General features: G+C 45.5%; 1 protein-coding gene across 1 annotated transcript in view; it reads right to left on the minus strand.

Annotated features, from left to right (window-relative positions):
* The window catches only part of ATG2B (autophagy related 2B), a 1825281-nt gene that overhangs the window by 810647 nt on the left and 1002020 nt on the right, over positions 1-12614 (minus strand). The window contains exon 21 of the mRNA XM_044074646.1: positions 11724-11926. Within this exon, the coding sequence (XP_043930581.1) occupies positions 11724-11926 (203 nt within the window). The remainder of the gene's footprint in view (positions 1-11723; positions 11927-12614) is intronic.

The following is a 12614-nucleotide window of genomic DNA, read 5'->3' on the forward strand; positions in this document are numbered from 1 at the left end:
GGACATATTTCCAGTTGGACTCTCCCGGTTAGCAAATGTAAAATAAATTGTATTCTAGCTCAAAAAAAGATAATTTCCTTAGTTAAACCCACTCGCTCACCCAGTATTTTTGACAGAGTATTCTGTATGGAATTTGTAAAGTCTGCCAGCTGATTACACTTTCAAAACTTTTAGTTATGTACTCACCATAACTTCAGATGTTTGGGATCCATCTCGCCTACATTCTGAATGATGGGTTCGGAGCCGATCCCTCGGCTCCGACTCGGCACGCTTATGCCAAAGAGCGAAGTCTCTTATTGGCTGAGCTTACTATATCCCAGGATGCACCACCATCAGTCCCCCAGATCTAGTTTGTCCGCATACATGCACACATGCATACCCTGCTTATATAACATCGTCAGATGAAACAAGATAAAAACAGTGGAGCTCAAAACCGTTCTATCTCTTCTGGTCTGCAAGGCAGGGGGAAGGAGGGTGGGTATCAGGAATGTAGGCGAGATGGATCCCAAACATCTGAAGTTATGGTGAGTACATAACTAAAAGATGTTATGTGATCCTATCTCGCCTACATTCTGAATGATGGGACAGCGTCCCTAGCACCTGAATCCTGGGTGGCTCACTGGAAAACACTCCTGAGTACCGTGGAACCAAATGAAGCTCGTCCTTTAGATGCCACATCCAATTTGTAGTGGGAAATGAAAGTGTGCGGGTTGGACCAAGTAGCCGCAGCACAAATTTCCGAAATAGCGAGCTTGGAATGAAAAGCTATAGAAGTAGCCATAGCTCTGGTAGAATGAGCTTTGATAGATGATGCAAGTTGCTTATTTGAAGAAGAATAGGCCTGAGTTATGCAATCTCTGATCCATTTTGAGATTGTAGCTTTTGTGATGGTTTGGCCCAATTTATTATCTGAGAAGGACACAAACAACTGGTCTGACTTACGGTTGCTGAGTCCTGTCTAAATAGAAGCGTAATTGCCTGTGAACATCCAATTTATGGAGAGTGTATTCTGCTTCATTAGAGAATTTTGGAAAGAAAACTGGTAGTTCTAGAGATTGTTGAAGACAGAAACTAGAGCAGACCTTCGGGACAAAGGATGGATTAGGCCTAAGAGATACTCTATCTTTGTGGAAAATCAGATATGGTGTTTTAATAGACAGGGCTTGAAGCTCTGAGACTCTTCTTGCCGAAGTAATAGCCACTAAGAATGCCGTTTTCCATGACAGATATTTTAATTCGCATGTAGCAGCCGGTTCAAAAGGGGGGGATGTTAATGCGCGAAGCACTAAATCAAGATCCCACGGAGGTGCAGGATGAAAAACTGGTGGTCTTAACAGACTCGCACCCTTAATGAATGTTTTGCATAGCCTGCTGCTCATCAAAGGAGGATCCGTGGATTCATGGAATTTAGAGATAGCAGCTAGTTGAACTTTAATAGTTGAGACAGAAGATCCCTGATTAAATAGGGATGTTAAGAATTTCAAAACCTCTGGGACCGGAGCAGTGATAGGGTCTAAGCCCTTGAGTTGAGCCCAGATAGCAAACCTCTTCCACTTACTGAGGTATAATTTGTTAGTGGTGGGTTTGTGGGTCAAGACAAAATGTGAACAACTTCCGGATCTAGTGTGTGTCTTCTAACTAAGGTCGGAAGTGGAGGAGCCAAGCTGTCAATTTCAGAGATTGAAGGGACTGATGCCAATGTCCCGACTGATGGATTAGCAAATCCGGGATCAGGTCTAAGGTCCACGGATCGTCCACTGCATGCTTTTCAGGTAAGGAAACCATATCTGACGAGGCCAGTATGGGGCAATCAGAATCATTGAAGACCTTAGCTGAGAAGCTTTTGAATGACTTTGGGAAGGAGTGGAATTGGAGGAAAAGCATAAAGCAACCCTGTTGGCCAGGGTTGTGCTAGAGCATCCATGGCGGTACTTCCTGATGTGGAATCAAGGAGAAGAACCTTTGGCACTTGGTGTTTTGTGGAGTCGCAAATAGGTCGCAGCACGGGCGTCCCCATCTCTTGAAAACCTGGGCTGCTACTGTGCGGTTTAGAGACCATTCGTGAGGAGAGAGAATTGTCCTGCTTAATTTGTCCGCCAATACATTTGACTTTCCGGGATGTGGGTAGCTACCAAGAAGCGGTTGGTAGCTACAGCCCATTCCCACACTCTCATGGCCTCTCTGCAAAGGGGATACGATCTGGTCCCTCCTTGTTTGTTCAGATACCAAACCACCGACATGTTGTCTGTGTGGATGGCGATGATGCCCTGAGGAAGGAACTTGTGTAAGGCCTGTAGGGATAGAAGTACAGCCCTCATCTCCAACACGTTGATGTGGAGAAGAGCTTCGTCCGGAAGCCAGGAGCCCTGAACTAGCCTGCCCAGACAATGCCCCCACCCTATCTGGGAGGCATCTGTCGTCAGGGTAACCACTGGAGGGGGGAGAACAAAGGGTTTTCCCTGATCCAAGTTGGATGTCTGAAGCCACCAGCGCAGGTCCCTTTGCATGTTTCCGTAATCATGATGTGATGATTGAGGGGAAGATCTTGAAAGGACCATTGAGTTGATAAGAGCCACTGAAGAATCCTCATGTGTAACCTTGCTAGAGGAACTAAAAGTACCGTGGCAGACATTGAGCCTAGAACCTGTAGGACCATCCTGGCTGGGGCTTTGGATCTCGAGATCAGAGCTTGAACTTGGCCCTGTAAGGTTCGGATCCTTTCGGCAGGAAGAAAGACACGCATCAATCTTGAGTCTATCTCTGCTCCTATAAACTTTATGCGCTGAGAGGGCAGCAAGACAGACTTTGACCAATTGAATGTAATCCCCAGGGAAACACCCAGGGAGATGGTGGCTTTGAGGTTGTCCATAAGTAGATGCCTGGTGGTAGCAGTCAGGAGCCAGTCGTCGAGATAGGGAAACACTTGGAATCCAAGGCTCCTCAGGTGAGCCGTCACTACTGCCAAACACTTGGTGAACACCCTGGGGGCTGTGGTGAGACCAAAGGGCAGAGCACAAAATTGGTAATGACTGGCTCCCAGGCTGAAGCGCAGATACCTTCTGGACGCCTGATGTATCGGTATGTGATAATAGGCGTCCTTGAGGTCTATGGAGCACATCCAAACATCCTTCTCCAACAACGGGAGAATGGATTGCAACGTGACCATTTGGAATTTGGATTTCGTAACGGATAGGTTCAGTCTGCTGAGATCCAATATTGGTCTCAGGTCCCCTGTCTTTTTTGGCACTAAAAAGAACCTGGAGTAATTTCCTGATCCGGTTTGGTCTGTGGGGACCAGTTGGATGACTCCTTTTTGTAGCAGCTTTGAAGCTTCTGCGGCTGCTATTTCCCTTTGACTGGGTGGTGGGTCTGGGATTCTCTTGGACGGAGGGGGTGAGCATTTGAATGGGATGATGTAACCTCCGGCAATTATCCGAAGCACCCATCTGTCCTGAGTGATTGACTCCCAGGCTTTTAGGTGCTTGGCGAAACGACACCCGACTGGCTCCGGAGCAGCACAGCCGGGCAATCCCTCATGTCGTGTGGGAGGCTGAAGAGCCACGAAAGGACTCGCGGTCTCCAGAATTGCGGGGCCCTCTGCCGCCTCTGGGACGGCGTCTCCCTGAAAAATTTCCCCGCCCTCTGCCTCTGGACGGGGAATCTTCCTGCTGTTGGGAGAAAAACTTGCGAGATTTTCGGAACCACATTTTCCCTCCTTTGGCCTTGGGGTAAGGCCGAAGGGAGTGGAATAACGGGCCCCTACGGCAGATAACGTTTTCCCTCTTGCTCACAGCGGGTAAGGGTGTCTTTCACCTTGGGTCCAAACAATGAGGACCCATCAAAGGGAGCGTCGGCGAAGGAAGACTTGAAGGCCTCCAGAACTGACACAAGCGGAGCCAGGCCTGTCACGTGAGCCACGCCTGTGCCTGCCGCTCTACCCGCCCCTTCGGCCGCATAGGATATGAGCCTCATGGACGAGTTAGCAATTGACGTAAGGATAGCCAACTGAGAGCTAACGGACTGGGCTAGCTGCTCAGGTAGGTTACCCGAGAGGAGTCTGACAACTCCTTGACCAGATCCCTCTGAAGCCTAGTAAAATGTGCCAAATAATTCAGAGACCTTAAGGTAAAGGCCGCTGAAGTCAGGGTGCGCTTCCGTGCCTATCCATACTCCTAGACTCCTTATTAGGAGGATGGATGGCCGTTGAAGCCACTGCCACGCCCTGCTGTGTAGCAGATGCCACCACCATGGCATCTACAGCCAGGCCTTTAGTAAGGAACTCCTTCTCGGGGAGCAGATAAGAATTTGTTTGGACGAGAAGGGACTGGTTCCACAGTATCCGGGTGTTCACGCCTTCGACAAACTAAATCCAGAAGCTCGTCGAAGGGCGGAGATACCCAGGAGGCGGAGGGCTGAGCCCCAAAGGCCTTGAGGAGCACTGATTCGTCCGCAGAGGGGGTTTGGACATCCAGCCGCCTCGTTGTTTGAGGATCTCTAAGATGTCTGCAAAGGAGACATCATCCGAGGACGACTTAGGGGACCCTCTGCATCATCCATATCCGTGTCCGATGTGATAGACTCGGGAGTCCACGTGCTTCCTCTTGCACGATCTCTTCCTTGGGGTTCCTCTGGAGATGACTCGAAGAACCCTCAGGAAGAGGGAACCCCACTGGGGTAACCTCAGGCCTCGGGCTCCGCTGGCTACGGACAGGGGAACTGCCAAAGACCCAGTCTCCACGCCCAGGGAAGGTGCTGGTAAAACCGGAGAGATGGCCAAGAGGATTTGGCCAAGGCACTCCTCATGGCTCTGAAAGCCGGACCTCCAGAATCCTGGGAGCGCCCAGTCTCCGGGCCATGATAGTAGACGGAAGTCCCGCAGCGAGCACCGAGAGGGAGGCTCGGAACCGAAAGCATCGGTCCCAAACATCACCCTCGGGTCCAGCCGAAGAAGTCCAGCGTACCAAACTCGGACCCGAGGCCCGGGTTGGAGTAAGGGTCGGAGCCGACCCTGAGATCTCCACCGGCTCCAAAGCACCTGCTCGACGGAGCCAAGCAGTCGGAGGAGGAATAGCAATGGGTGGGTCATGGCCATCGGCTCCGAAGCCAACTGGGTCGGAGCCGAAACAAATTTTGGAAGACTGGGGACTGGAAAAATCTTTGGAGCACCCTGTCTATATCAGAATCCGACATTCTCAAGACCGAGAGGAAACAGAACGGGTTCGAGAAGACCTCTCCTCGGCCCCAAGGGACTAGGGGACCGGCTCGGCGACTCGATGAGAATCGGCGCCGAGGAAACACACACCAGATTCCATCGGTGCCGAGGTAGACTTCGGCGCCGAGGAGGAAGTGTCTGAGCGGGCGACCCTTGTCGGCTCCGAGAGCAGTGGAGCCGACGAAGGTGACCCGCCTCTCGATGCCCCAGCCATCGGCTCCGAAGCCCGAGGAGTCGATACTGGTGGCATCGAGGCAGACCGTTCCGACCGCGGCTCCCTTTGGAGCCGAAGGAGAGGCCTGCCTAGGTCTCTTGGCAGTCGGATCCGACGGACTGGTCGGAGCCGAAGCCCTTTTCTTTTTGGCAGGAGTCGGAGCGGAAGACAAGGCTTCTTCAAAAGAAGGTTTAATCAACCCTTTAAGAATTAATTTATTCTTCCTCTCCTGGAGGACCCTAGAGGAAAAAGCGTGACATACGCTGCATGACTCCTGCAAGTGCTTTGCCCCTAAACAATAAACACAAAGTAGATGGTCATCAGTAACAGACATCTTAAAAGCACATTTAGTACATTTTTTAAAGCCCGAAGGCCTAGGGGCTTGAGACATGATGTTAAACAATTTCTGACAGGAAATTTAACAACTGTAGAATCGCTTATAACAAAAAACCGAAGGCTTACAGAAAACAGTGTAAAACACAACCTTGGGTGTAATAACCGGGAACTTTAAACACTAAAAAGTTCAGTTATACAGTTTGACCGAAAAGGCCCTGGATTGAAAGGGGGGCGAAACAAACTCTACTCAATCACCCACAAGAAATTCCACTACTCAATCGTACACAACAGGCAGCAAAAGGCAGCAATAGCCGTTAAAACGGCTTTTGTGAAATACAAGCACAAAAACTGACAGAAAAAGTAGTTAATAAAAGCTACTCAGCCCAGCCAGCTCGAGACCACGTCCTTGCAGTTAAGCGGCAAACGAGATCTGGGGGACTGATGGTGGTGCATCCTGGGATATAGTAAGCTCAGCCAATAAGAGACTTCGCTCTTTGGCATAAGCGTGCCGAGTCGGAGCCGAGGGATCGGCTCCGAACCCATCATTCAGAATGTAGGCGAGATAGGATCACATAACATCATATGTTCACAGTTACCTCTTTTTTTCCAATCATATCTCCAACATTTGTCTTCTGCCTGGGGAAAACTTCTTTGGAGCCTTCTTGCGGTGTAAAAATACCTGTGTAAACACTTCCAAGCAAAAATTCTAAATCTTTTACATTTTGTTGCATACTTGGAACCCATACATATGTCTTCCCATTGTTCCCTTGTAAACTGCTTATCCAGTCTCTCTTCCCAATCCTTTCTAACCTCCTCTGATTGATTCCTATAGGTATAATGCAGTATTTTACATGCCCTACTAATTGTCCCCTTTTTAATGGCAGCTTCTGTTCTAGATTCAACTATAAACTCTACCAGAGCAGGTCTTTCATTTAGGATCCCCCCATCCATTCCCCTTTGCCTGTACTCTGATATCAGTCCCTGATAGGGAAGTACGTCCATAGACTGCAGTCCAAATGTCTTCTTGGCCTCTTCCCATTCTACTACTTTTTCCTTCCTAGTTATTTGCTCCCAGTACCTTGGCTCTTTGCCAGTTTTCTCCAATAAATTCAGCCCCTCTTGCTTATTCTCTGCACCCCTAATTGCAACCACACCTATCAAACAAAATCTCCTTTCTCCATTCTTGTGTTCTTAGAATATTTTCTGATACATTATGAATGCAACATTCTGTATAGTTGTTGTTATTCTCTTTACAGATCTCTATCAAAATCCCACTCTCTCCTTATTTCTTAAATTTCCCCTATTTCATCATCATCCCTTTCCACTTTGAATTATAGCTTTCTGTTTGTGTTATGTATATAAGCCTTAACTGCGTGGTTGGTTCTAAACTATCCCTTCAAATCCTAAACTACCTTTTTCTATTTAAATAGGTTCATAGGTTGATAGGTTCATAGTTTCATAGGCTGATACTAGGCTATCTGCCCTAGGGCATTTATAAGCCTAGCCAGAGTATGTCTGGCTTTCGCCACCCTTTTAGATTAGTCGACTGTGCCTCTGTATAGTAGGTCACAGAAGGTAGCCCTTTTAAGGTTTGTTTACTGTACCCCTGTCAAGCAGCGACACAGAAGAGATCCCAGGGGTAAACTTACGATCTCCCATCGATTCGTCAAGATTTCTCTTGAAGAGGGTCAGTGAGGGGCTCTGCCTGACATGGATTGGGATTTTGTTCCAGAGTGAGGGGAGCCTCTGGGATATGAATCTGTCCCTCCAGCATGTCCTATTTATTTCTGTACTGAGGTTCAGGTCCCTGGAGCGTGCAGCTCAAAGGGATTTAGATTTCCTGAGGTGAAGCATGTCCATTAATTCTGGGTTGGACATGGCTTTTACGTCAGACACAGATCGCCTCTGAGTAGGCGGTACGCAACTGAGTAGAGCTGGAGTTTCTTTAGCCGAACTGCATAGGGCATCTGTTTGAGCCCCTTGATCCTCTTGGTGAGATACTTTTGGGGTCTTGTCAGTTGCTGAAGGTGTCGGGTAAGGTACATCCCAAACGGGCCATTGTACTCAATTATGGGCCTGATAAGTGATGAGTAGAAGGGCACAATGACCTCTCTTGATCTAGATGTGAACCCTTTCATGATAAGGTGGGCTATATAGAAGGTCTTTCTAACCACTTTGGCAACGTGACTGTCAAAGGAGAGATTGCTATCTACTTGGGTCCCTAATTACTTCTTCCGTACTTAATGGATTACCACCTATGTGGTAATTTGTGGGCACTTAGTTTTTTCCAAAGGGGATGACTATGCACATTTTGACATTTAGCTTTAGGCCATGGCTCTGGCACCAGTTATCCGCCACTGTGAGACCCTTTTGGAGGACGCTTGTGTCAGTTGGAGAGTCGATTATAGCACCCAGTTTGCAGTCATCTGCGAACTTGGTCAGCCATAGTCCACCCGTGTTAGCCTGTACCTCGGAGAAATATATACCGAACAAGAGAGGTCCCAGGACTGAGCCTTGTGGGACACCACTTGTAACTGGTTTAGAGTCTGACATGGCACCTGCTATTCTGACCATGTGGGTTCTATCCCTGAGCCAGTTTGCAACCCATCTTGTGATATAGGGGTTGATATTTAAGCTGGTGAGCTTATTTATGATGCCCGAGTGGGGTATTGTGTCGAAGGCCTTTGCGAGGTCCAGGTAGGCTGTGTGGACTACCTTCCCTTCATCTATGGCTTTGGTAACTGTTTCAAAGAAGTCGACCAGGTTCAAGAGGCAAGATCTGCCCTTAACGAAGCCGAATTGGGCAGGATCCAGTGTCTGGAGGTTCCCAATGTCTTTGTTTATGATTTCCATGATGATATGTTCCATAGCTTTGCAGACCAGGCTAGTCAGGCTTATAGGGCGATAGTTTCCAGGGTCTGTTGTGGCACCACCTTTGTGGAGTGGGACCACTGTTGCTGTACACCATTCCTTGGGAACATATCCTGTAGTAAAACTGAGATTAAACAGTGACTTTATATGAGGGTTTAGTTCTTCTTGGAGCTAGTGTAGGACACAGCCTTGGACACCATCTGGTCCCATTGATGCTGTGTTTTTAGCTTTGGAGAGGGCAGCTCTCACCTGTGCATGTGTGATCTCAGGAAGGCTACACTTTGTTGGGATAGACATTTGCTCTTTTAGGGGGGAAGGGGGGGAGTTTGCACTGAACTTTTCTGCCAGGATGTTGGCAATGTCTGTGGGTTCAGTGAATTTTTTGTCATTTTGCACTAACTCAGAGCATATCTGGGAGTTTCCTCCCAGGTTTCTGACATAACTAAAGAAGGCCTTGTTATTATCTTTAGTGTCTTGCGCAATTTTCCTTTCAAAGCTGGCCTTAGAAGATTTTATGAGGGATTGTAGTTTCTTGCTAGTACTGATCAGTAACGCCTTCCCTTTTTGGGATTTTGCTCGGTCATGTAGTAGCTTTCTCCTTCTGTTGTATAGCTTATTTATGGCCGAGGTCCACCACACAGGAATCCTGCCTTTGGAGGAGTGAGTCTTGGTTTTACTTGGGATAACATGCTCCATGCATTCCTGTAGGTGTCCACAGAATGCTTTTGTAAAGGATTCTGCATTTTGGGCCGTATTGTCCACTGGCCCGGGGGCTTTGAAGGATTCCACCTCAGTTTTGAGAAGTGTGAAGTTTGCTTTTGAGAAGTTCTTCACCGTGGTTTCCTTGGCTAGGGGTGGGGACAGAATATGGATGTCCAGTGAGATTTGTTTATGGTCTGATCTTACCAATGAGGGGTATACCTCTGGTGTGGAACATAGAGACCCCATGTTGGTGATGACCAGATCCAGTATGTTTTCCCCTCTTGTGGGAGTGGTGACCAGTTGTTCCATAGCATTTGAGATTATAAATTCTAGGAACCATTGAGCAAGGGTGTTTGGGCTTGAGTAGTTTTCCCAATCGATGTTTGGGTAGTTGAAGTCACCAAATATAATAGTGTTTGGAGAGACCTTCATATTTTCCAGTGTTCTCAGGAAAGCCGAGTGAGGTTCCTGTGTTTGGGAGGGTGGTCTGTAGCAGGCTACAAACTGAAAGGCAGTTTTGCCCACTGTTAGTTGCACATGGATGGTCTCCGAAGCTTTGTGTAGTGCCACTAGCCTGGAGGTGTGGGTATCTTTGATAAATATGGATACTCCCCCTCCTTTTGTGGTTCGGTCCGAGTTTTGGGGCCAATCAGATGCCACAGAATGAGACAGGGAAGGGAAATCTAAGCTTTTCAAGGTTTTTCAAATCTGGCTAGTACTAGCTTACCTCTACAGATGGCACAAAATGCCACAGAGGTAGTGGGAATAACGATAATCTACTCCTTTCACTTAATACTCATCCATTCATTTCTTTAACTTAAAAAAACACCAAACCTGAGTTTTGTTTCTGTACCTCCCAACAGTTCCCAGTCATAACTCTCAACCTTCCATCTCCAAAATGAGGAGCACGACCTTTCATAATGTGGAACAAATGGGCAAAATGTGGTACACTCACAAATAGCTTACTAACAACTTCATCTAGGAAGCCCATAGGATGGTTGAGATGTGATATTTTAATCATATAATAGTTTTTTTTAATGAATTAGTATGATTCCGTTCTATTTACCATGGATATCAGTTAAAACTGAATGCATGCCACGTACTTTCAATGTGGAACTTCGAGGAACGTGAATGTTTTAAGTACTCAAATGAGGAACGTTTCTTGTAATGATGTACACTTGAGAGGTATGTTCCAAATATATATCTACACATTCACCTTCACTACCTTTATAAAATACAAGAAAGCAGGGAGAGACAGAATTTCTTTTCCTATCAAACTTCTTCGCAGCAAAACAATATTAATTTTAAAAATAATTTCAGCAACATTGCTATATATATTCAATATCTGACGTGCTAATCAATGTGCCTCAAATCACCATTTTAACAGAATTAAGAGGTTTTGCTGCAGTTATACTGAGGTAACTCCAAAAGCAACAGTCTAGGCATTTGTGTTGAACAACGAGATTATTAAAATGCTAAGACTGACTGAAATAATTTCTAATGCATATTCAAATATTAAGATCCCTGCAAAATGGAAGTATTTCGGGCTTCTCACTTTTTCTCCCTTCACTAGAGAAGGCTCGAGTAAATTTTCAACAGCAAAACATGTATGTACCAGCTTTAATAGGAGAAAAGGAATGCAAGAAAAACATAAATTTCCTGTTTGGCACTTTCAAATTCAGAGATGCACAGCAAACACATTCTCAAGTGCTGTCTTTTCAGTAAAAGCTCTAATAGTGATAAAGTGTTTTAAATAGCCAGTAATTAAGTGATAACACCCTAAAAAAAGGATTTTTGGTAGACTTCTAATCACACTTTTCGTGCCACCATACAGGCAAAGCCTAACAACCTGAGAAAATGAAAGGAAGAACAAGGCTGCTCTATTTGAGAAACAGGATTAAAAAGGAAAACATGACATTACTGGGAAACTGATGACCAGAAATTTCTACAAGTTTCGCAACATAAATTTTCACTCTTATACTACACCATAACCAACAAGTACATATAAAATTTTGACAAACCATGAGATGGGATTCCCCCTCTTTTTCTACAAGTTTGATTATCAGCCACAGCTACAAATATATAACTGGCAACTCAGGTAGCCAATTACATGCATGGAAGGGGAGTGGCATAAAGGGCTGAAAAACAATAAGAAGCAAGCTGGCAAGGCTCAAGACCCAGGTACAGACTGCAGAAACATGTGGAAGAAATGCGGCTGTTAGACACAAATGTATGCAGATATTGTAAAATATTTTGTTGTAAACATGCAGTCAGTTCTTCATATAAAATGAATAAAACACGAGTTACTATGCAAATGTGAAAAGTAAGTGATGCTTGCAGTACCAAGTAAAACAGCAATATACTTTCATTTAACATTAAATTATGTACCTTTATGTTACTCTCTGATTTATCTGACTGGATTTTCAGGGCAGCAGATAACATATTAAAACTCTCGCCTCCTATAGTATCTGCACCAGAACGTTTACTGACTGCACCTTCCTCGGAGCAATAAATGGTTGGTTCTAACCAATGAGGATGTGTTTTACTTGGCAATGGTACTTCAGATGTAGGAACAGCTCCATCCAGTAAACCTGTACAGAAACACTAATTAAATTTTGTTTCACTTCACCATTCTCACTCAGACGGATTTTCTTAAATGGTATTTCATATCAAACTCAAAGTTTAAAACTAGTTCATAACTTTCTAGTCTGCTAATAATGCATTTAGCTTCTGTAATAATTAAATAACTCTGTCAGTATGTCAGATTCCACAGAAACTCTTATGGATCTCATTACTTTAAAAAGTAATTTTTTTTCTAAAATCATTTATTTATTAATTAGGTAAACACAATAGACTCAAGTGTCCCTCCTTAGGGCTACCCAGGAGCACTGTCTCTAAGTGACTGTTCAGCATCTCAAAATCAGCAAGCAAAGACTGAGAAAATCAAACTGTGGACTAATTAATAGCTCATAGCCTTAATCCTCTGCTCTGACTACCAGATGATGCATAGACACAATGCAGATGCAAATACTTGTTTTGAAATCTGTGCAGCTGATACCAAGAAATAATGCATAAGCTTCAATAGTTAGCCCCATCGGCTAAACCCTATGAGACAAGTACCACTGGTACTCCACATATACAACAGGATCTATCAGTAGGTCTCTGGCTCTGAACATTCTCACTACCACATAAGGGTCTTCACTAAAGTACTGACAGTAGTTTTAAAGAGTATTTTTCTTTCTGCAGTAATTCATCAAAGTAAAAAAAAACAGGGATACC

Source organism: Protopterus annectens, chromosome 6.part0 (assembly GCF_019279795.1).
Source record: "Protopterus annectens isolate FY-2018-M chromosome 6.part0, PAN1.0, whole genome shotgun sequence".
Lineage (NCBI taxonomy): Eukaryota > Metazoa > Chordata > Ceratodontiformes > Protopteridae > Protopterus > Protopterus annectens.